At 35.9% G+C, this 25,924-nt stretch overlaps 1 protein-coding gene across 1 annotated transcript in view; it reads left to right on the plus strand.

The window, feature by feature from the left end:
* LOC145266559 (thioredoxin domain-containing protein 15-like) overlaps positions 1–25,924 on the plus strand; it is a 68,598-nt gene that overhangs the window by 35,418 nt on the left and 7,256 nt on the right. Inside the window, exon 3 of the mRNA XM_080122372.1 lies at positions 80–210. Within this exon, the coding sequence (XP_079978498.1) occupies positions 80–210 (131 nt within the window). The remainder of the gene's footprint in view (positions 1–79; positions 211–25,924) is intronic.

Here is a 25,924-nt window from a genome sequence, read left to right on the forward strand (position 1 = left end):
TATGTTATAAAAATAAACAATCGAACTATCCACATATGTAATTTTTTTTCAATAACAAATTCTTTCTTTTCTTTTTTAGCCTTAATGCTCGTTTTGGAGTCGTTTCTGTTCCAAATATTATATTCTTCCATCAGTCGAGGTCCGTTGTACGCTTCAACAGTTCCAAGAAAACGTTTGAAAATATGGTCCTTTTCGTGAAGAACATGACCGGTAGGTGTCATTGACAGGACATTCTTTTTTTTCATTTGATTTTGTTTAAAAGAATTTTCATCCTTGCAAAAAAAAAACAAAAAAAAAAACAAAGGATACATTATGTTTTAACCCCCCCCCCCAGAAAATAAGCAAAAAATAAATAAAAAAGGCACCCAATGATGAATATATAGTATCCCCCATCTTTTTTTAAAATTTTTTTTCTTTAAAATAAATTTTTCCTTATATTAAAAATTGAATCTCGTGATGAAACTACATCGCAGGTCAACCGAAAGAAACCAGTGTAGACCCCAATGTCATTTTTATATTGCTTATTTTCTGGGGTCCTTAACACCTAATTGATCCTTTTCTACGGATTAACGTAATTATGCTTTTCTAAACAGGGTGGAATGATAAAATTGTCTCTTTTAAAGAAAACAACACTACAGCTTTATTTTAAAACTTTTATTGAAAATATCAATTCAAGCAACTTGATTTTGTAGTAGAGCTGACATCTATTCAGTGTAGCCGTCTCCAGCATCAATCACTACCTCGAACTAGGAGCATGCCTTTTCCACAAGCGCCAGCAGAAGCTTCGGGAATACTCAGCAAATGGTGGCGATCAGGCTGGATTTGGTGTTGTGGGAGGTTATGTTGGTGATGTTCTCGATGTATGACCAAACAAAGTAGTACAGCAGGTTCAGGGCGGATGAGGAGGGGGGGAGCATTGAGAGAAGGGTACAAAGTTATAGTACTCCTTCTGAAGGAAAACCTGGGTTTCTTTGTGGGCCGGCGCCGAGTCCTGCTGCCACACCCAGGGTTTGCCAGCGGCCACCTGATTGCATAAGGGGATCACCACAGTCTTCAGCACATCCAGGTACACTTTGGTGTTGACTTTCAAGCCGACTTCAAAAATGTGAGGTGGCATGATATGTCCCTCACTTGAAACCCCACCCAAGACCATAACCGTGGCCAGAAACTTTGAGCCGTGCCCTCAAGTGTTGAACCGTTCGGATTTGCATTTTGAGGGCGCTGGCAATGGTCCTGCTATCATAACTTGGATCTATAGAGAGCATGAATTGTACAGTGGCGCATTTTCGATCTCGCTTGTTGAACATTGTGTATCACTTTCAGACATGATAAAAGTTTGCTCTTGGAATCTGTATACAACTGACCAACTAGTAGATGGTCTGCAACAAAAAAGAAAACCGGTTTTCATGAAATGGAAATGGAATCATGTTGTCTTTTTCAGGGCAACAATTTTATTGTTCCACCCTGTATTTGCATGTTATCACTCACAAAGCAATAAATATGTTTGGTAAGAACACACTTGTACAAGGGATGAAACTTAAATAACTTTCAGAGTAACGTTTCTCGCCTCCCTCCATGACTAAGTCGAGATGAAAAATGTGAACTCGATTAATCCAATATTACTTGTACGTTCGTATTATTTGGATTATTCGGACAACTGTTCTCATCTTGAATGTTATTCACACAATGTTTTGGCCGATGTAACCTCCGACCTACTTCAGATATATCGTTTCAAACTCATGAGACTTTCTGTCGAACTCTGAAATCTACACAGAATTTTGAACGGAACCCTTTATTTAATCCACGGGGATAGTATGCACTTGTTCTGTCGGCCATGACTGGCCAGAAGTCTTAAGTAATTGGTTGATTAAATTAAGGATTCTATTCGAAATTTCATGCAGTTTCCTCATTTTTACAAAATACACTTGAAGAAGGTCGAAGGTTACATTGATCGAAAGATACCTCTATCAATTGATGTTTATGGCTTAACCAACCAATTATATTGTTGTAAGGAAGAAAAACCCGGATGTACTTGTATTTATTACCTCACCTTCCCCTTGAGCTAAATTTTTATGTGAATTTAGTTGTAAAGGTTACAGCTTCAAAGGTGGAAGGTTCAATCCTTAGTGTGGGCGATACTCATAAATACATTTCGACTTACCTAAGACTTCTACCTAGTCACGGCTGATACTGAATGAGAGCATGCTATGCCTGGGGATTTCCCCAACACCCCTGAGTTTGGCAGAAAGATTTTCCCGCCACCTCCGCGTTCGGCAGAAAGATTCCCCCCCCCCCCCCCGGAGTTTGGCAGAAAGATTCCCCACCCCCGAGTTTGGCAGAAAGATTCCCCCCCCTCACCCCCGAGTTTGGCAGAAAGATTTCCCCCCCCACCCCCGAGTTTGGCAGAAAGATCCCCCCCCCCGAGTTTGGCAGAAAGATTTTCCCCCCTCACCCCCGAGTTTGGCAGAAAGATTTTCCCCCCTCACCCCCGAGTTTGGCAGAAAGATTTTCCCCCCTCACCCCCGAGTTTGGCAGAAAGATTTTCCCCCCTCACCCCCGAGTTTGGCAGAAAGATTTTCCCCCCTCACCCCCGAGTTTGGCAGAAAGATTTTCCCCCCTCACCCCCGAGTTTGGCAGAAAGATTTTCCCCCCTCACCCCCGAGTTTGGCAGAAAGATTTTCCCCCCTCACCCCCGAGTTTGGCAGAAAGATTTTCCCCCCTCACCCCCGAGTTTGGCAGAAAGATCCCCACCCCACCACCCCCACCCCCGAGTTTGGCAGAAAGATTCCCCCCTCCCCTACTCCCGAGTTTGCAGAAAGATTTCCCACCTCCGAGTTTGGCAGAAAGATTTCCCACCCCCGAGTTTGGCAGAAAGATTACCGCCCCCCCAACCCTCCCCCGAGTTTGGCAGGACCCCCCCACCCTCACTCCGAGTTCGACAACAAGAAACATTTGAAGTTCAGAGGTTACATCAACTGAAATGTTATGTGAATCTCACTCAAGATGAGAACAGTAATCTGAATAATCCAAATAATGCGAATCGTCATCTCAAAAATTCTGAAACATAACATGTTAGAAAATGTAATGTTATAAAATGTAATGTTACAAACTCATATCTTGTATTGTCTATATATTTTTTTCGTTGACCATGTCTACAACAGTAGAACAATATTGTTTTAAACTTTTCTTGTTTAAATAATTTAACATTATTCATTTTATTAAAAAAAAGTTGAAAAGATATTTTTCACTCGGTACTAAGCTTTGGAAGTGAAAGAAATACAGTCGCCAAAATATAAGCGTTTCTTTATTTCTAGTCGCCACTTTAAAAAATCACTCACAAATGCGACTGTTTCACTCGCAATGTAGAGCCCTGCAATTTACCCTTATATGGTGTGCCGACTTTAAATTACTTTTTACCATTTTATCCTATTCCTTCATTCTCCTTTCATTTCTAAATGTCATTAAGACAGTTTTTTCTTCTCTATATTTACATTTTGATTAATTCTGGCCATTCTCCTATTCTGATGAGAAGCATTTAGCTTTGAAGTGCCAAGGTCTAAAAAGTTTGTTTTTTTTCTTTATTTTCGCCTTATCTTTCCCTTATTGTTCTGATGATATAATATAGTTATATATAAGTTTTATTCCTCATCTTTCGTTTAATATATGTTTATGGGAAAAATATGCTTTTACAATTATATTTCACCATTTATTTATACCAATCCTTTTATTTATGAAGCTCGATGTATGAGGAATTTAACTACAGAGCATATACAAATAGATGACAAAACAGCTATTTTCCAAATTCGAAGATTTTATTCATTTCTTTTTACTTTTTTTTTTTTTTTTTTTTTTTTTTTTTTACACGGTGGTCACCACTTATCAAGGCCCGGAAGCCACTCGGGGATAAGGGTTATTGCAAGTACAGTACGTTAGAGATTTATTGAAGTGTTTACTTAAGGGGGCGGTTCATTAAGAATTTGTTTATGTTGGACTTGAAGACATCCAGGTTGTAGTCAGGTGGGAAGCAGGCAGACGGAACAGAGTTCTACAGGCGAGCAGTTCTAAGAAAGAAGCTTTGTTCATGGAATCTACGTTTGGTCAAACCGTCCACAGATTGGAGACGACCTAATTACATTAATTGGTCCTGTGAGACAGGATTGCGACGAAACAACCAACTTGCCTGGATATATAAATTAAAATAAATGGAAAAACAACTATATTTCAAATTCCAAGATTTTATTCATCTAACCATTTATTTCTTTCAGCAATCTCCCTGTCTGGATGGATATATATATATATATATATATATGTGTGTGTGTGTTTATTAACTTATTTATTAACTTAATTAATTTGGCTAACCTATTCATGTTATAAAAATGAGCCAGTATTAGCAAAGCACGGAAATTCCGTGCTAGACGAGGCATCTTAATATGTTGGTACTGGTCTCAAATGCAACGCTATTAATAGTGAAGTATCTGTTTATTTTTTAACCTGTCATCACTGCCTACAATTTATTGAAGATTTTACTTTTCTACCTTCTCATTTTTGCTCCACCTTACCAACCTGATCAATTCCACCTGAAAATGATTTGCGGTTGAATCAAGTGTTCATGATTCTTTTGGAACTTTTAATATATTTGATTCGATATAAAAAAGTGTTAAGTTTTGAGATATTGTGTTGAACAAAGATGGCAGCGTAGTTCAGATCAGTAACCAAGATGGCGGCCAAGAATTAAATGCGGTCCGTGACGTAGTAAACGGCGAACTGATTGAATCCAAAATTCGACAATTTTTATAATTTTGAAACGTTTTCATTGGTTGTTTAGCCCAGCCATTGGTTATAAAAATGATTGGCGAATCCATTCGTCTCATACCCGATTAGGAGTCAAAAACATCATTTTACAAGAAGACTATGCGAAAAATCGAAAAAATACAAAAAAAAGAATAAGAAACCAAAGTACCTTAATTGTATACAATTTTTGCTTGAATGAAAAAATGCTGCCTAAATATACCAATTTCAAATATATGTATGCAATGTACAGCATAATCACGTTGACACACCGGATCTTGTCAGATTACTGAAGTTAAGCATCGTTGAGCCTAGCTAGTACCAGATAGGTGACCATTTGGAAATTCTGGGCGCTGTATGTGGTCTCCGCATTTAAACCGGCCTTTCTGAACCTCCATTTGCAACTGGTATGCAACAACGTGAACTCAGAGGAGGTTTGGTTAGAGATTGTGCAACTCTTGCCACAAAAATTCCAAGCACAAACACCCTTACAATGAGTATCCATAGTCTGTCAAGATTGAAGGAAACTAGCATGTATGCAATGTAAGAATACGTACCAATTTTATCTAATTAATATAACTAATTATAATTAATCATTTCCAGTCGTGACATTTTGCAATTTATATTCCGTCCAAATTACTTTTAATTTTTCGAGTTTAGAAAAGTTAGGTTGGGATTAGTTTGGCTGTTATTTCCCTCAATTAAGTACACTTATTGACCACTCGACTTGTTGGTCTTTAATTTTCTATCTCCCATTAATTGAATTTTAATTAATGCAAATTTTCTTTTTAATGATTTAATTTTGCATCCAAAACAAAAAAAAAATGTTTCTCAAAATAATGTCCGATCACCCATTAAGATCTGTCGGACATATTAGAAAGATTAATTGTTCGGAAGATTTTAGTTGGGTAATGAGTTCTATATTTTACGCAGTGGTAACTGAAAGTTCAAGGTTCGAGTAGCAGCTGAATAAAGCCAACAGCAAGAGAGATGAAACTTTCAGATCATGAATGCATAAGTTCAGCCATCATAACAATGCAATTTGCAATCTGTTCGGGCTGATTTGAAATGTCTCTCATATCAATGTCAGATATATTGCTATTTGGGTATGACTTTGCAAATTTGAGAAGATAACACACACACACACACACACACACACACATATATATATATATACATATATATATATATATATATATACATATATATATATACATATATATATATATATATATATATATATATTAGTGATGAGACGATTCCAATATTTTTTCTGATTCCGATACAATTCCAATTCTTTATAAATCTGTAATTATTTAACTATAAGATTGTTATTTTCCCTAATTTTCGTAAAAACACCTGCAGATAATTTCCTAAATAATTGTATTTAAAACACACTTGTGGAGGATGATCTATCGATGTTAGCTTTACTGGTAATTTAAAATCAATAAATATTTAATATTTTTCATTATTACCAGCAATGGAAGATTTTACTTTAAACAAAATTTTAAAAAATAACAATTAAAAGAATCGTTTTCGCATCGAAAAATAGGCATCCATTTTTCCGATTCCAATTCTTATATATATATATATATATTCTGAAACGTTGTGGAATTTCTCTGAGTTTCTGGGAGAGTGCAGCAGAGGGTCGCAGAAAATGGAGGAAGACGTGTTTCCTGGGGACCAAAGAATTTGAACATAACCGCCTTTGTCATAGGGACACCCTTCGTGCAAATATGAAGGCAAAACACAAGAAACACCCACCTAAAAATGAATACGTATGCCATTGTGGTTTCAGAGCACGCAGCAAAGCAGGGTTATCTGTTCATTCGAGAAAGCATCTTTGACCTACGAGCATATGAAAGTTCACCATCTGCGGAGGAGGGTGCCGGACGTCTACAGGATTGCAATTACGCATATGGTGTCACAGATCTTGGGAGCTGCTGAAGATTGCATATTGAACCCTCATTCATCATCTTCGATGAGAGAATCCACCATATATGAGAATTAAGAAAAACAGATGGAAAATAAAATTGAATAAATTACAATATTTATTCATCCATCTAATTCAAACAAGGAATTATAATCATAAAAAATCTTTAATTCATAGATTTTCAAAGATATGCTCTTTTCATCAAAGTATAAAAATAGGTGTGTATGTGTGTGTATGTATATATATATATATATATATATATATACACACACATACACACATATATATATATATATATATATATATATATATATAAAGGATAAAATAAACATAAAATCTGCCTAAAATGCATTACTGGTTAGCATACATTAGAAAATAGATATACAAAAAGATTTATAAAAGAAACTTTTTGTGAAAAAGGCATTTCTAATAGATAAAAAAAAAAAATGGTCAATCAAATTCATTAAATTGTAATCCATGAAGCCAAAGGAAGAAAATAAACAATCCTGTCAGCATAGAAAAAAACTTTGTTAAAATTCTAAACATCCAATAATTAATGAAGTTGTATTTAATAATATTCATAAAATATTGGGTATTCGAACCCATGCGAAACTTTATATTTGGGTTTTAGTCAGGGAAAATCGGTGCAAAAGTGAAAATTAAAAAACAGGAATTTGCCAGTTGGAGGTCGAACAACGGTATTACGAATATGCATGCATAACGTAATAGCTATTAGTTCATGTTTTAATTTTTAGCCTTGCGGCAAACATGCCTTTATAGCTCAGGCATTAACCTCAGAGGACGAAATAAATTATAAGCTAAACGTTTTGGTTTCGATTCTCAGTGGTGGTGCAAGAGTCATTTTTTATTTTTAACTTTTTAAATCATTATTATATATTCCAATATAATCTATAAATATAAAAGCGAAAATGTATGTATGTATGTTCGCTTTTTCTGTGTGTCTACAAAAGGCTTTTTTCAGAGAAGCGGTCGCTCGCTTCACAACTTTTTAAAACTTTTTATATCACATATAAATCGTAATATCTCACAGTTAACAACGAAGCTCGCCTGTCTATTTAATTAATTTGCTCGATTTCGGGAAGATAAATATTCAACATTTGTCGCTCGCCGCATGTGGGTTAGTCTTTTTCCTATAACATCTTGGGGGGGGGGGAAGCGTTCAGCAGTAAATGAAATCCCGCAGTCAAACTTGAGCTCACTAACTCATTAAAACGGGCATCTGCTAAATCCAAGTAATTAAATAAGTTCAAACGTGTTTCCGTTAGCATCTTGCGGTGGGGCAATGGTTAGCGTCGCACGTTTTTTTTTTTTTTTTCACACTTTAATTTACAACTTTGCCTCAATGGTTCGGGTTCGATCCTCATACTTATTTTTATTTTTTTTTTAACCTCCCTCCCACACACCTCCAAACACCCGAGCAACGCCGGGTACCCATCGCTAGTTTATTATATAAATCTCACCTGTCTGTTTAAATGTATGCATGTTTGTATGTCTGCCTGAAACTTTTGACAAAGGTGATGGATTTTCACGAGATCAACCCTTCGGACAACGAATATCAAAAAATTGGCCAAAAACATTAATTCCTTCACCTTCAACGAGCCAGTTTTCTACAAGGGGGGGGGCGATTTTTTTACTGACATTTTTTGCAAGTCGTTCAAACCTTGCATAAACAACATCGCATAAAAGGTGTTATTTCGACTGCCCGTGACGTCACAACCGCAGTAGGCTCATCGATAAGAACATTTTTTTTCCTTTTTTTTTTTCTTTTTTTTTTTCTTTTTTTTTCTTTCTTTTTTTTTTCTTTTTTTTTTCTTTTTTTTTTTTTTTTTTTTATAGTTTTAAAAAATTCCCTCCATGCCGTCGTTTCAAGTGTTTGTCTTTTTCGTATAAATAAAACAAAACTAATCAAACGAAAACGCCTGGCCTTTCTGCTGGGCAATATCTGTTCTGTAATTGGCACTTGGTCAATGTAGGGGAAACCCTTCATACTGAGAAAATTACTATTTATATGTATACTGCCAAAGTGCCCCATTTTTTATGGGGGGGGGGGGTTGCTTCCCCTCCCCCCGCCCCCCCCCACACACACACACACACTAAAAACGACCTTCATGGGAGGTTTAAAAGCACCGCCAATTCTGCAAGTCATCTTTTTAATTGACAACGTTAAATTTGAACGCTTTACACTTCCGGTCATATCATGGAGTAAGGGTAAGACATTAGATTTTCTTTCACTTTCTTTTCTGCACTTGCGTCATGGGTTCGAGCCTACCTGCCTACTTCCACTTTTTTTTTTTTTTTTTTTTTTTTTTTTTTTTTTTTTTTTTACACCTGCAAACACCCTGGCAATGCTGGATACCCCCGCTAGTATAATAATAAATGCGCGAAATCTGCATTAATCAAAATATCCTATTAAGCATATTTTATGACCGGGGAATGCCAGGCAGCCTGCTAGTTTATACAAAAAAAAAGGAAAAGAATTGATGCTCTTCCTGTTTGAATTCTAACAACTATAGTTCGTTACAAAAGCAAAAACCATTTACCAATAATATGTATTGTGCATGTACACCTGACGATGGTCGAAGGTTACATCATATTGTTGTGAGAATAAAAACCAAAATGAGAACAGTAGTCAGAACAATCTAAATATTAAAAAAGAAATATTTAATCCTCATCTCAAAAAATTTTTAAAAAGAATTAGTATTTTATTAATTTTTTTTTTTTTTTTTAATAGACATCGCTCCAGACAAGACATGAAGCTATTTGAATGTAAAAGAGCTAACAATAATGAAAGATGATTGTCACAAAGACAGGAGATGCCTATTGGCTTTAGTCTTGAAAAGACCAAGGCAATAGGTAGGAGGAAAACAGTCAGCAGGAAGAAAGTTTCACAAGCTGGCAGTTCTTGGAAATAAGTCACTGGAATAGGAAAACCATGAAGTATTAAAATATAATTTATTATAATTAAATATCTGATTAGCAAATTGATGAAGACCACTTGACCAGTGAGTCAGACAAGCTGGAATAAAGGAAGCAAGAAACAGATTGGACAATTGTGAGGAACACGTCCCATAACAGTATTTATAGAAAAGACTGAGACTAGCAACATCACATCTATTATTAGCCTGTTCCTTCTTTCATTGGATTATTTGGATTGTTGATACTTATGGAAGACATTCTGATACTAAACCTATCCAAGAACACTACCCTGTGAAATTTCATAAAAAAATTGGCCCAGCCGTTTTCGAGTCCATAGGGAACGAACTCGCATACACAGATAAAAAGTGCATTAGTAAAGATTATAATTCCTGGTGAAATTACTCCAGTCGTTTTAGGATCACTGCATTTTTATAAATTTTAGATATTATTCATCCAGGGCAATACCGACAAGAATATACCGACTTTGTGGGTGTTTTTGTATTTTTGGACATTTAGTTGGACATACAAACATACATACACAAAGACAACTGCCGTTTTCTATTAAAAGTCTGAAACGTCTGTGTGCGTGTGTTCATATGTCCACTAAAAACGTTCGTCAGCCGCATCGTTATGGCATGTACCTAGTATTGTTGGAAAGAGCAATCTTTTGGACAAATAATATCGAAAAATTAGAAAAAAAAAAAGACCTCAATTATTTTGCGTAGAAATGTCGTTTTGTTTGAAGGAAGTGGGGGGGGGGGTCAGGTAAAAATCTTGGTTTGTTTATTGCACCTGTCCGAACGCGAGTTTCTAACTTTCAGTTTTAAATAACTAGATCTGTGACGTGAAGATGTTGATGGCGTCTTGGTCCGGTTGATAATATGCTCTCATACGGTCTTATCTTGTGTGAATTTGTGTTCGGCATGCGTCATTTAAAAATTTTTTTAAATTTTTTTTTAATAACACGATCAGTAAGTTTTTTTGTTTTTTTAATCCTACCATAAGACGATAAATATAACTTTTATTTTTAACCTTTTTTAAACTACCCAACAATCGCGTTTTTTTGTTTGTTTTTTTTTTTTTTTTCGTGTTGTCGTCTGTTTTACACCGTGTTTTTAACCGTATCTTTCGTTTTTCAAATTAAAGTGCATTTACCAACCCTCCCCTTCATTTCCTCTATTTATTATTTCACGACCGGAAAACCCTACTATGTCTGTCTCCATTTATTACTTACAAATTTTGCTTTCGGTTTCCATTCTGGCTGACGACACCCAAGTCACAATTTTTTTTTTTTTTTTCTTAGGCTAAACTAAAATACCATATTTAATTTTTCTCTTCCTTGCAATCCCTTTCCCACAGAAGAGACGTTGCGAGCCTGTCTCTGCTTTATCATTATTTTCATGGCAAGTGCTCAGTTGAGTTTCAATCTATGGTTCCCCCCTCGCCAAACTTTGACGAAAAACACTCGTCTAGCCAAAACCACTATCAATAATTTCTCACACTCTTTATCTGTACCTAAACCTAAATGTAGATTCCATAAACAAAGCTTCTTAGAATTGCACGCCTGTGGAACTCTTTTCCGATTGCCTGCTTTCCAGCTGACTACAATCTGATTGTCTTCAAGTCCAATGTAAACAAGTTCCTGATGAACCATCTCCCGAAGTGATCGAATTTACAGAATTCCCACTACTTATGTTTACTATGCTATAATCACATTGACTAATGTATACCCATTAACCTTTATCCTCGAGTGGCCTCCGGGCCTTGATAAGTGGTGATTCCTGTGTTAAAAAAAAAAAATAGAAGCAGATTTTACGACCGGGCAACACAATTTATTTATTTTTTTTTTTTTTAGCGGATTCTACGTCTGGGCAACGCCAGACCCCCCCCCCTCCCCCTACACACACACTATTATATAATAATACATTGTAATTCCTGGTGAAACTGCTCTGATCTGTTTAGAATCTTCTACATTCTGACATTTGATATTTTAATTTCGAAAGAATCCTTGTGCTATTTTATCTATTTATTTTTTTTATAAAAGTGTCTGTGGTAGTAGATGACATTATCGCAATGTTAGCAACAAGAAAAAAAAGTCTATGCTATTTTAGTGACAGATGAGAAGCCTATCAATTCATTTTTATCTCCAAACGATGTGTTCTTTTGTTTGCTTGTTCTTTTTAATTATCTTTATTTTTTATTACATCTTAGTGTAACTAGCAAATAAAGCTGGCATCTTTTTTTTTTTTTTTAAACAAGAACTCTTTATCTGTGCCTAAACCTAAACGTAGATTCCATGAACAAAGCTTCTTTCTTAGAACTGCACGCCTGTGGAATTGTCTTCCGTTTTCCTGCTTTCCGGCTAACTACAATATGGTTGTCTTCAAGTCCAACATAAACAAGTTCTTGATGAGCCGTTCCATATAAGTTAACAAATTTATCGAATTTCCATTACTATATTGTCCAATTTCTATTGTACACTCTTTAACCCTTATCCTCGAGTGGCCTTTTGGCCTTGATAATGTGGTGATGCCTGTGTAAAAAAAAAGGAAAAAAAAAAGCGATCTCTTAAATAATTCTTGTCATGTCGAACTACATTTCTATTACATTACGATTTTACTTTCTGGTGCTACCAGATCAGGCTGACTGAAGACACTGGCTTCCTGACCTTAAATGCGCTAACCATTTGATGTTATTGTTTTTTTTATCTTACCCTTTCACAAACTCGACCATGTTCTGCAATAGCAGTGTCAGATGTCGCCATTAAAAATTAGTGATAAAAATTTGAATAATTAGACTCGCTATCTTTCGAAACTTGTAACTACTTGAAAAATGTAATTTAAACCCTAATTTTTTTTTTTCAATAAAAGGAGCGAAGACCAAATTTTAAAATAATAAAAGGTTTAATAGAAAAATATGCAATATGTTTTTTAAAATCGGTTTTCTTTAAAAAAAAAGATTTCAAGAAATTCAACAAATTTTAACTTGCTCTGAATATAAAAATATATATAAATTCCAAAAAATCACTCGCCTATAAAAAATAATTCATTTTTAAGAATTTGTCCATATTTATATTTTATATTCCATGTACTTTTTAAATAAAATAATTTTTTAAGCGAGGATTCAAAAAGACCACAATTTTAAATTATAATGTTCGATGTTCAAACCGGAGTTGTTTACCTTTGAAAAATACGAAAGCTCAAAACCACCATAATGGTGCATGAAAAAATAGTTGCATTATTTTTGGTTGTCTTCTCCTTGAATTTCTGACATGTGTTTGCTGTCAATAATAAAGTTAGTCAATATGGATCACAATAATTGGAAAATGATCACATTTCACTCATCAGTTGAATAAGTTGCCATTTAAAAACAAACTACCCAACAATTTTTCCATTTTTTTTTTTTTTTTTTTGATTTTCTTAAAGAATTACATGAGGTTTTGATTTAAAATATATTTCTTCATTATGCAATGAATTTTTTTTTTCAAAAATCTAAAAAACAACAACATTGACTGAAATAGAAAAAATTGATGTAGGTGTCCAATTTTTACTGGACAATATTTTAAAAATATGAGCTTCCACTTAAAACAAAAAAAATCAACATGTTTTTTTTTTTTTTTTTTTTTTTTTTTTTAAAAAGGTTTTAAACTTTTGACTACAGGTAAAATTGCACAAAACTGTTTTTGTTTCAAATTAGATTACTTTATTGATCTTTTAGCTTCAATTTGTGGTGTATAAACCTTAGGTGAGAAAATTGTTTTCATTTTAATAGACATTTCAAAATGGGGGGGGGGGTGAATTTAAAAAAAAAACAAAAAAAAAACGTTTGTCTAGAATATTTGGTTTATTGGAAAGAACATTAAATTTCACATTAAACCTGAAAATATCTTAAAAATTGAACCAATAGAAAAATTTGGATAGATTTTTAAAGTGAAAAAATTGAAAAAAATTTAACTTATAAAATTCAATTCATTTCATTACATAGAAAAAATGGCTGCATGAGCACACGGATGCACTTTGTAAACATTTTTTTTTTTTTTTTTTAATAAAAAAAATATTTCTATTTTTTTTTTAATTTTAATAGTTTATTTTAGAAGTATATTCCATAAAGAAATTAAACAACCCACTTTAAAAAAAGAAATTACAAGTTTTGTATATTTTATTTGCAGTTTTGTGTTAAGGGTGTCAAAAATTCCCAAAAAATCCTGACAGAGCTAGTTTTGCAAAGATAAGACCAGAATAAACCGGTGCACTGTGGTGGGTTCCTGATTAGAGCAGGCAGGTCCTCTGTTCTGACTGACTGTTATTACCAAAGGGCTGAAATACAGATGCAAGCTGATTGATCAGTGTATGACCAAATCACCTAGCAGGGAATTTTTCCGTATTTTTTTTTTTATTCAATTTTCACCCCAAACAAGACACAGTGCCACTTTGAAGCAGGGGGCTACTATTAGGGAATTAATTAGCGGGGTCATTATGAAGGGAGATGAGTAGAAAGATGTTTGTTAACATTACACTTGAACTTCTGCATATCAGTGCAGTTGGGAAAGCAGAATCCCGGAAGGGAGTTCCAAAGACCTGCAGTTCTGGGGAAGAAACTATTGGAGTAAAAGGCTTTCTTGCACCTAGGGATCTCTACTGTAAAGGGATGAGACTTAGTAGCTTGTCGGGTTTGTCGGGGGTAGTTACGTCGGGGAGGTACAAGTGTTTGCAGTTCGTCAGAGCATTCACCATTTAAGTATTTGTAGAACAGGCAGAGGGATGCAACATCTCGTCGATGGGACAGAGGTTGAAGCCTAGATGACAGTTCAGGACCTATCAAGTTGGCGACTCTTTCTTGAACCCTGTCCAGGAGCGAGAGACAAGCAGCAGATGCACCAGCCCAGATGTGACAACAGTACTCCATACATGGGCGAATGGTGGCCTTATAGAGGTATAGGATACTGTCAGGCGTAAGTAGTTTTCTAGCACGGTAGAGGGAGCCAACCTTCCTTGCAGCAGCCTTGGCAATGCTCTCAATGTATCTATTCCAGTTCATATTCCCTGTAAATGCCTTTGAAACCTGTAGGTGATGCTTTTTTCTCCTCCCTTCAACCTCTTTTCCACGGAAAAGACATGACGAGCCTGTCTCTGCTTTATCGTTATTTTCATGGCAAGTGCTCATCTGAGCTCCAATCTAGATTTCCCCCTGCCAAATTTTCACAAAAACACTCGTCTAGTTGCAACCACTATCAACAATTTCCCGACTCTCTATCTGTGCCTAAATCAAAACGCAAATTCCATGGACAAAGTTTCTTTCCTAGAACTGCCCGCCTATTGAACTCTGGTCTGCTTTCTAGCTTACAACATGGTCGTTTTCAAGTCCAATTTAAACAAGTCTTTGTTCAGCTGTCCCCTTAAATGATCAAATTCTACCCAATTTCCACCATCAACAGTCACTACCCTGTTGTCTCAGCGACCACCTTACACTCATTAACCCTTATCTTTGAGGGGGCTTTCGAGCCGCAATTAATATTCAGGATTTATTTGAAAAAAAAAAAATAAATAAAAAGCAAACAAAAACAACCCTCACATCATCTATATATATATAAAAGCGAGAATATGTGTATGTATGTATGTATGTTCGCTTTTTGTGCATGTCCGCAAAAGGATTTTTTCCGGCGGCTTCTCGAGGCCGTCGCTCATTTTTAAAACTTTTTATATCACGTCGAAATCATAATATCTACGAGTTACGAATGGGAGTTGCGTGGGTATTTAATTTGCCTGACTTTCAAAAGCTAAATATTCAACATTTTTCGATCGGAGCATGTAGATTCGCCTTTTTCGTATAATAAAAGCAAAACTAATACGAAGGTTGTTGCATCGTTCCCAGCGCAATCGCTGAGAAGGTCCAAAAGCAATCAACTTTGATCAATGCGGTTTTTTCCTTATATCAGACAATTGCTATTCAATTTGGACAATCCCCTTTCAATGGGGAGCTGGGTCCCCTTCCCCCTCATCTCGAGGAAGCCCAAACTGCTCCGCAGTAAACGAAAAAACAGTCCCGCAGTGAAACAAACGCCAAAAAACTGCCCCGTCATCGTAACGCTCCCATGATGACCTCATTAAGTGGCGACCTGTTAATCAAACCTCCTTGACTTGACTCACTTTAATCGCTCTTACATTAACATTGTCGCCGTAGTGCAGGTGTTCAGGCTCAGTCTATAGGCCTCAAGGCTCCGGCCCACATGCCACCAACCCCTCATCTTTTTTTTTTAAATCGCTATCGTTAAGTTTCCTTTTTGTTCTGATTTATCTCCCCCCCCACCCCCACCCCCCAAAAGAAAACACACACACCTACAAATATCCGGGCAATGCTGGGTATCCCCCCCCCCGCTAGTACTTTTATACCTTAAAAAATTGGCCTTGGTTAAAAGAAACTTCAAATTTCTATTTTACTAGCAGGGGTATGTGGTGTTGCCCGGGTGTGGAGAAGTGGGAATCCTGGTAGGCAGTCTGGGTGGAAAGAGGTGTTTTAAAAAAAAAAAAAAAGTGGTAGTAGCGGACAGGAAATCAAAACAAGCTTGGGTGGACAGGGGTGTCAAAATAAATCGTAGCAGGCAGGCAGGCTTGAACACATAATGCAACGGAGGAAAAGAAGATGAAAAAAAAAAACTGACGTCTTAGCTGATGCGTCCGCCGAAAAATCGGAAGTCGCAAGCGTTCGAATTAAGGGTAGTCAATCGACAGGATTGCGAAAATGTTGACGAAAAAAAAAAACAACCCCTCCTTGTGAAAAGCGGCCAAGTTGAGGGTGAAGGAATTAATGCTTTCGGACAATTTTTCGATATGTGTCGTCCAAAAGACCGAGCTTTAAAACGATACCGATTTTGTCATGTTCTAATGCGTCTGTTAAGTTTTTGCTAAACATACAAACACACACACACACACACATGCATTTTGCTTTTTATATATTAGATTAAAAGATTAGAAGAAAATTTAGAACAGGGAATCCAAAGAATTAATATGCTGTAAAACCCGACGAAACAAAGCAACATTTTATTTATGTTTACTTTTTTTTTTTTTACATATTTTCTTCATGTGACGATCTCTCAAAATTTATAAAAGAATGTTTTTAAAAATGTTTTACTCTTTTTCACTCCAGACAAGGCATATTTCCACTTGGGATGTTGGGATCATATCTAACAAGGGACAGTGTAAAGTCCCCCCCCCTCGAACCCATAGTTATTCGATATAAAATGACCCAAAGGGTTGACATGCCATAATACCCAACAAAACAAAACTTTCTCGATAGAACTAGTAAATGTGATCAAAGTTTTCTCCCACTTTTTATCTCCTCCCCTCTCTTGAAAAACAACCAAAAAAACATTAAAACACAACTTAAAAAAACAAGCAAACATAAAACAAAATAACATAAAAACAACATGAAAACAAAATAACATAAAAATAAACAAACAACTTAAAAAAAAAAAGACAAACAAAATCTTTTAAAAATTGCACTTGGATCCTATTGATATAGGGAGTTGACTGGAGAAAAAGTCACCCGAGTCAGTTGTATAAAACCCGACTCCCAACACCGACCTTTTGGGCGCAACAAAAAAAGTTTTATTTGCACAAAATGTTTTCAAAAACCAAAAAGTTGAGTTTTTTCAACAAAACTGCTTAATTGTAATTATCGACTAAAGTTACTTTTTATTAAATGCGATATCTTAACTGTGTGGAATGTTTGCGTGTTCGGATTATTAAGTCCTTCCAATTATGAATAAAAAATTTATATTACTTAAATTATGGCGGCGGCAGTGGTGGCTCCCACTTGTGTCCTAATATCGGGTTCTGTTCTGAGTTCCATCTTTGTGGTTTGTGCTCATGTTTGACATGATTTGCAAGGCCCAGTCGGTGGGGGAATAACCGCGGACAGTGTTCACAGTGGAAGAGAATGGAGGACGAGGTCGTTAACTCTTCTCCTTTGTCGCCTTGTCTCTTAATCTTTTTTCCTCTTTATCTTCGGTGCCATCATATAGTGATCTCCTCCACGTTATTCGGTCCCTGGCAGTTTCTTCCCACAATGACAAGCTGATGTTGATAAATGTCGGGGTGGTCGTTAGTTGACCCTTGTAGCACATTTTAGGTGCTCCTCCTCGTTTGGTCCTGATGATCAGCTCACGATATAGGATTTTCATGGGGAGCCTAGAAGGATCCATCCTGTGGACGTATCATGCCCGGCACAGGTGGTGATGGAGGATGATGGTGGCCTCAACTGTGCTCACTGAGGCTCTATTACGCACTTCTGTGTTGCTGGTGTAGCTCTCCTAAGAGCTGCAATGTAAACAAGTTCTTGATGAGCCGTGCTTTTATGTAATCCAATTTACTAAATGTCCAATCTTAACGATTACTATGATATTATTCCAATGACTACGGTACAATCATTAATGGCTCCTTTGTTAAAAAAAAAAAAAAATTACTGGGAGTGTTTTAGTATTTTTACCTCGCTTCTATATAGGGTTCATATTCTGCATTAAATTATTAACCATAACCAATAAAAAAAAGTTTGAGTAATAAAATTTTAAGTGACAGTCTTCTGGAGGTTGAAGGTTCAATCCCCACTACAGGTTGTAATAAATAAGAATAAAATAAAAATTTCAATTACTTAACATTTTTACTTGGTCATGGCTGACAACAAGAACAAAGTACTTCTTTCAAACTCCTCGGCTTAACGTTCACAGGGAACATGAGTTGGAACAGATATATCGAGGGCATTGCCAAGGCTGCTGCAAAGAAGGTGGTCTCTCTCTACCATGCTAGAAAGTTACTTATGCCTGAAAGTATCCTGTACCTCTACAAGGCCACCATTCGCCCATGTATGGAGTATTGTTGTCACATTTGGGCTGGTGCATCTCCTAGACAGGGTTCAAAAGAGACTTACTAATACTAACCTGATAGGTCCTGAACTGTCATCTAAGCTTCAACCTCTGTCGCACCAAAATGTTGCATCCTCCACCTGCTTTCCAAGTATTTTAATGGTGGATGCTCCAACAAACTACAAGCCCTTGTACCCCCTCGACATAAATATCCCCGTCAAACTTAACAAGCAGTAAAGTCCCATCCCTATACAGTAGAGATCTCTAGATGTAAGGAATCCTTCTACTCCCCAGAACTGCTAGACTCTGGAATTCCCTTCCGGGTTCCTGCTTCCCCAACTGTACAGACCTACAGATGTTCAAGTGTAATGTGAACAGACATCTTGCTGCTCAACTCCCTACATAGTATGCCTGCAATTAGGTCTCTGATAGTAGCCCTCTACATCAAAGTGGCACTGTGCCTTGTTTGGGGTGAAAATGCAAAAAAAAAAAATTTTTTTTTTTTTTAAAGGCGGGACTGGTACCATCAAAACGAGCGTTTTTTTTTTTTTTTTTTTTTTTTTTTTGCTCCAGAATTTTTTTTTTTCTACATAGTCACCACCATTCTCAATGCACTTTTGCCAGGAATTTAATGATGCATCTCTGCTTCTGACTCATGTCCATGACAGGGATTGCTTTATTACAGTCTCACACTGTAAATATCAGCAACAGAGAGATGAAGCTTTCAGGCCATGAATGCATAAGTTAAGTCATCATAACAATGCAAATTGCAATCATTAGAGTGAAATAAAAAAAAAAATTAAAGGAAGCATTGCATTTAGAACGCCCCTAGTAGATGTTCTTACGGCTGTCTATGAAAATTAATATCTTTATATCATTGTCATTTTCTATATTGCTTTATTGGCCACATCTTGAAAACTTAACACATTTTTTGGACACAGCAATGATGTATTATGGCATGGTGTTTGCAATGTGCTCGTAAACTAAAAAACATTTTTTCATCATCATCAACGTATTCAGTTTAGTGTCCATTTGACGTGGTGGCATGTGTTGGACGTTTTTTTTTTTTTTTTTTTTTACAAGGCCCAGAGGCCACTCAAGGATAAGGGTTAAAGAGTGTATAGTGGTCAAAAGGACAATATCATAACAATCACTAGAAGTGCAAATTTGGCAAATTTATTTTATTTATTTTAGGAATTGACTTCCAAACTAATCTATCTCTGGCCAGGTATTTATTTTTATTTCCCTTAAGTACACCCTTATTATTGCCCTGTTGGTGTGGCCACTAACTTTCTGAGTGCACCCCTCTTGAAAATAAGGCCACCTCTTAGCCGTGGGTGGCGACCTGTGATACTATAGAATGTGATTATTCGTCACTTAGTGAGGCCCGATCCGCTCAATCAGCTGGTCACGTCATGCTATAATATCTATAAGCTCATCCGCAAGCGTATTATTCAATGGAATTCTTCAAAAATTCAAAAGCTTTTTTCTTCTTTTTATTTTCTCTTCAAATCAATACTCCAAGATGGTAACTCAGGGTCAATCACGTTGTGAACAAAAAGGATTATCAATGCTAAACTAATGTTTTCAAAGAAGAAATGTTTTTTTTTTTTGTTTTTTTTTTGTTTTTTTATGTATTTTCTTAGAGTAATGCATCTAAGAGCGATGTATTTTAGTAGCGATGTATTTTGATATGCATAATAGCTCCATATTTTGATAAGCTTCTGTGCTTGACCTTTACTCCTGATCTGAAATGGAACACGTACATCAAGTCTATTGCCAAGGTCGCTGGAAAAATGGTGGGATCCTTCTACTGCTCCAGAAGATATCTCACTACTGATGCAATTCTCTATCTATATAAAAGCCAAGTACGTCGAAGGGTGGAGTAGTATTGCCACATCTGGGCAGGAGCTGCTAAAAACAGCTTATCCTGCCTTGACAGAGTACAAAATAAGCTTTGTGGCTTAGTGGAGATGCCCTTTTCTCTACCTTGCAACCCCTCTCCCACAGGAGAGACGTTGCGAGCCTGTCTTTGTTTTATCGTTACTTCCATGGCAAGTGCTCGTCTGAGCTCCAATCTCTCGCCCCCCCCTCGTCAATCTTTCATGAGGAGCACACATCTAGCTGAAACCACTGTCAAAAATTTTCCCCACTCTTTATCTGTGCCAAAACCAAAACGTAAATTCCATGAACAAAGCTTCTCTTAGAAGTGCATGCCTGTGGAACTCTGTTCCGTCTGCCTGTTTCCCACCTGACTACAACCTGGATGTCTTCAAGTCCAACATAAACAAATTCCTGATGAACTGCCCCCTTAAGTAAGACACTTTATCAAATCTCAAAACTAACGTACTGTACACGCAATAACCCTTATCCCCAAGTGGTTTTCGGGCCTTGATAAGTGATGACCACCTTGTAAAAATAAAATAATAGCAATGTATTTTAGTAGCTATCTATTTTAATAGCTATCTATTCTAAGAATCAATTCTCCTACTCCTACAATTATATGTCAAGTTTATTTTGCATAAAATAACTCTTAAATGGTTATGTCATAAGCCAAACCAAATTATTTTTTCCACTCTGAAAGTTTTTTTCGTGTTAGCAATAAACAGGTAATATAAAGTAAAGTTCTCAATTCCAAAACACTACAAACTGCAGGCAAAACTTGCTACTCCAACATCCAATTCCGAAATAAATTTAGTCTTTGAAAAATCAAGCTTTTTATTTCAAACTGGAAGCCTTTCATTTGTACATCGATATTGCAAGCGTATAAAGTGAAAAGGCAACCATTTTCTCTTTTCATTCTTTTTGATTGCACGGGACCCTACAGGTTTCACAGAAACAGGTTTGTACCAATTTTTAAGGTGTTTTAAATTAGAGTAACTTATCTTGCCTTTGGTAGCATTTTGGACTACAAAGTAATGTTTTCTAAAAGCAATGTATTTTAAAAATATAAATAATTATTCTATTCATAGAATTATATTTGTCAACTTTATTCAACATTAAATAATTCTTACATGGTTGATACACTGTAAACCAAACCAAACTACTTTTTGCTACCCTTACAAAGGAGGGTGTACCTGTAAATTCACCCTTATCCGTTCGTCCGTCCGCACTTTTCTCAATAACTACGCTTTGGAATTTTTTGAAATTTTGCACAAACATTAAACATGATATGAGTAAAAAAATAACAGAACAGATTTTCTGGGAAAACTCCGGTTGCCCCCCTACGGGTGCCTTTCAGGTTAAAATAGCTAAAATTGACACTTGTGGTTATTAAAAAAAAAAATTGATGCCTTGGATTTTTAAAAAACTTTCTGAAAAATTGTTGTAACAAACTAATTTCTATATAATTTTGTTTGTCTATACTTTACAATAACTCTTGGCTGTGCCTCAGGGGCTTTTTTAGGGCTAATAAAAACACTACATTTTTGGGACTATTTTACCATATTTGTCCAATTTTTTGTGTTTGTCTATTTAGCAGTGTTGCATGGTACTGAACTCAAATTTAAATATGTTAAAGCCTTGGGGATTTTTGGGGCTAAATGGGGGCGGGGATGATGGACATAGTCATTTCTTTCTTTTTTTTTTTTTGTATGGTGCAGAACTCAAATGTACATATGTTATGACCTAAAACTCAAATGTACATATGTTATGACCTAAAACTCAAATGTACATATGTTATGACCTAAAACTCAAATGTACATATGTTATGACCTGAAACTACACTGTTCATTTTCACTAGGATCTGATGCCCCCTGAGGACTTTTGAGGCTAAATGAGCTGGGGAGGGGCCAAATGCTGAACTTAGTCATATTTTATGCCTCGTTCACTGTGCATTCACAGGGGACCATGCATGCTTCACTTGTTTTGCCCTGAAAGTTTTTTAGTTTTAGCAATAAGCATTTGCAAAAAGAAACTATCATGAAACAAAGTATCTTTTTTGCCAATAACGCAGTATAAGGAACAAACAAAAACATAGTTTATATCAAATCCAGCATCGATGTGTCGGAAAGTTGGGTTTCATAATGTGCAAACATAAAACTCTAAAATGACCCATGCTTTAATGGGAAAGGCCAGCTAGTGCTTCTTTCCCCAGACAAAACATCACTTGCGATATTATAATCACACTGGAATTTAAAGAAAAAAAAAAAAGTCATTTTAATTTGAGGATCTCATTGACCGCATATTTTTAGAGATTAGAGATGATAAATAAATGGACAGCAAATAAGAGTCTCCGTATTTATCAAAGTTTGTATTGCATAACATCTTCATGAAAAAACAAAAAAACAAAAACAAATAATAGTCCATGTCGAGAGAATCGGATGACATTACCCATGAAACCGATTAACAGGACACCCGTACATCCACTCCTCTCTCGGACCAACACTGCAAACCCAAGTCTTATATTAAAGACAAGAATTTTCGAATTAAATGTCATCCCTTCATTAAGTACAAATTATATCCAACAGCTGACATTTCCCTGGGAGCTGAGGGCACTTCTGGCTCAATTTGTGAAAATACAGATTACAATGTTTTTGCGAAATAATGGTCTCCATAAATCTTTGTCTCCTGATTATTTTGTAAAAATGTTTTTTTTTTTTTTGTTTTTTTTTGATAAGTAAATACAAATGTTTTACATTTTGAACATTTTGGATTCTTAATGGTTTTCAATTCTTAATGTTCGGTATGACTAACATTTTAAAAAGTCAAACAAACGTTCACACATTGTCGTGTACGTAAATGCATACTTTTGCATGCGTGCATTTTTGCACATGAACGATAAAAAGTCATAAGATAAAGTCTTTTTCTCCATATGTTGCGCGGGATGTTTATACGTGCTGGTCTTTCTATCAGTCACTTTTTGTCCTCGTTCATGACTAGCCATGATCCCCTCGTAGTTGTTGACCTTTGGCCTTCTCTGTTTAGTTAGATGAACAAAATTGCTCGTGCATGAAAACATTAAAATTCGTAATTAAACTCCGAATGAACTTTCTCCGCTTTTTATTAAACATTTATGTAACATTTGAACGTTACACAAAACATTGTGCATCATTTGAACGTTACACAAAACCTTGTGCATCATTTGAACGTTACAGAAAACCTTGTGCATCATTTGAACGTTACAGAAAACCTTGTGCATCATTTGAACGTTACAGAAAACCTTGTGCATCATTTGAACGTTACAGAAAACCTTGTGCATCATTTGAACGTTACAGAAAACCTTGTGCATCATTTGAACGTTACAGAAAACCTTGTGCATCATTTGAACGTTACAGAAAACCTTGTGCATCATTTGAACGTTACAGAAAACCTTGTGCATCATTTGAACGTTACAGAAAACCTTGTGCATCATTTGAACGTTACAGAAAACCTTGTGCATCATTTGAACGTTACAGAAAACCTTGTGCATCATTTGAACGTTACAGAAAACCTTGTGCATCATTTGAACGTTACAGAAAACCTTGTGCATCATTTGAACGTTACAGAAAACCTTGTGCATCATTTGAACGTTACAGAAAACCTTGTGCATCATTTGATCGTTACAGAAAACCTTGTGCATCATTTGAACGTTACAGAAAACCTTGTGCATCATTTGAACGTTACAGAAAACCTTGTGCATCATTTGAACGTTACAGAAAACCTTGTGCATCATTTGAACGTTACAGAAAACCTTGTGCATCATTTGAACGTTACAGAAAACCATGTGCATCATTTGAACGTTACAGAAAACCATGTGCATCATTTGAACGTTACAGAAAACCATGTGCATCATTTGAACGCTACACAAAACATTGTGCATCATTTGAACGTTACACAAAACATTGTGCATCATTGTTTACGTCGACACATAGCTCTGCACATGTGTGTTCTTACCAGTGAGCAATTAAGACAAATCCTCTAAGAAAGTCTTTTTATACACACATTGCATTAGGGTGCTTATATGTGCAGGTCTTTTCTTTTCCTTTTTTTTTTACATAGTCGCCTTTTTGTCGTTCATCATGATTCCCCTGTGGTTGGTGAATTTTTTTTTTTAACTTAAGACAAATTCACTTATGCATGGAAACACAATGGAGACTTGCTGAGGTTTTGAAAGGTTTTATTTAGAGCATTTTGCTCACTGAGGAGAGTAACTAACGACTAATTAACTAATTACTTATGTACTTGCTGAGATTTTTAAAGGTTTTATTTAGAGAGTTTGCTCATTGGGTAAAAGACTACTATGAATTATTAACTAATTACTTATGTACTTGCTGAGGTTTTGAAAGGTTTTATTTAGAGAGAGAGTTTGTTCACAGGGAGGGGAGACTACCTAGGCTATAATTAATTATTTCTTATTTTTCTACTTGGGAATTGAGAGACATAAACAGACAGACATCAAGGTAATATTCACTTAGATCAGTGTTTCTTTTGATGACTATTGGCCTCCTTTCCAAGTATCTCAACACTTATGGCCCCCCTGCCCTTCAACAAAAAAATTGCAGATTTTGATTTGTGTTGTTTGAATTATGAACTAAATACAGTAAAACCATGGGGTACGGTGGCCCTAGGATACGTTTTTTTTTTCTTTTTTTTTTTCTTTTTTTTTTCCCCCCAGGTTACAATGTGGAATACAATGTTTTTACGGCCCTGGGTTACGGTATTTGCCTCGCCTTACAGTCTTATTGTACTGTATTCTGTATTTTATTAATTTTTAATGCCTTATCTTGGGGTTTTACTGTAAAGTGAAAATTTTGAAAATGACACTTGCTGCTGAGTTCGTATCACAAGGCCTCTTATATCAGGCTCTGTCTTGAGCATAGCAAGGTAAATATCTTTCCTAACATGAAGACAGTTTTGGGATTTTGTTTTAACGATTGCTAGGTCAGAAAATCCACATTTACACACCCACCTACCCTTACAGGGGGTATCCATTGTCTCTTGAGATTGAATGGAGGCATCAGTCTTCTGTGTGGCTTTATAATTGTTCAGGAAGAAACTGTCTGGCGGGGTTACATATATTTAAATCTATGGTAAAAATTATTGGATAAAAACAAAGAAATTTTTAGTTTCATTTAAGTTTCAAGGCAAGTATTATGGTTCAGCAATGCTTCTAAAGCAAAAGGAAGCATTCGTTTCTACGTGCACCCGTCGTATTAAAGAACCATGAATAGAATATTTTTAAGGTGTGTAAATTTAATTTGTCTATTTAGCAATGAGAATAATATTTAAAACTTAGGTCTAAGGTTTTTTGGGTTTTTCTACAAGGAAGTCATCAAGGCCCAAAAGCCAATCGAGGATAGGGATTAATGAGTGTATGGTGGTCAAAGAGACAACAACGTAGTGATCTTTAGTGGTAGTGATTAGATGGCTCAATAGAAACTTGTTTACATTGGACTTGAATGCGACCATGTTGTAGCCCACTGGAAAGC

The sequence above is a fragment of the Euprymna scolopes genome, chromosome 41, assembly GCF_053919585.1.
Source record: "Euprymna scolopes isolate OS-2025 chromosome 41, ASM5391958v1, whole genome shotgun sequence".
NCBI classification, from domain to species: Eukaryota; Metazoa; Mollusca; class Cephalopoda; order Sepiida; family Sepiolidae; genus Euprymna; species Euprymna scolopes.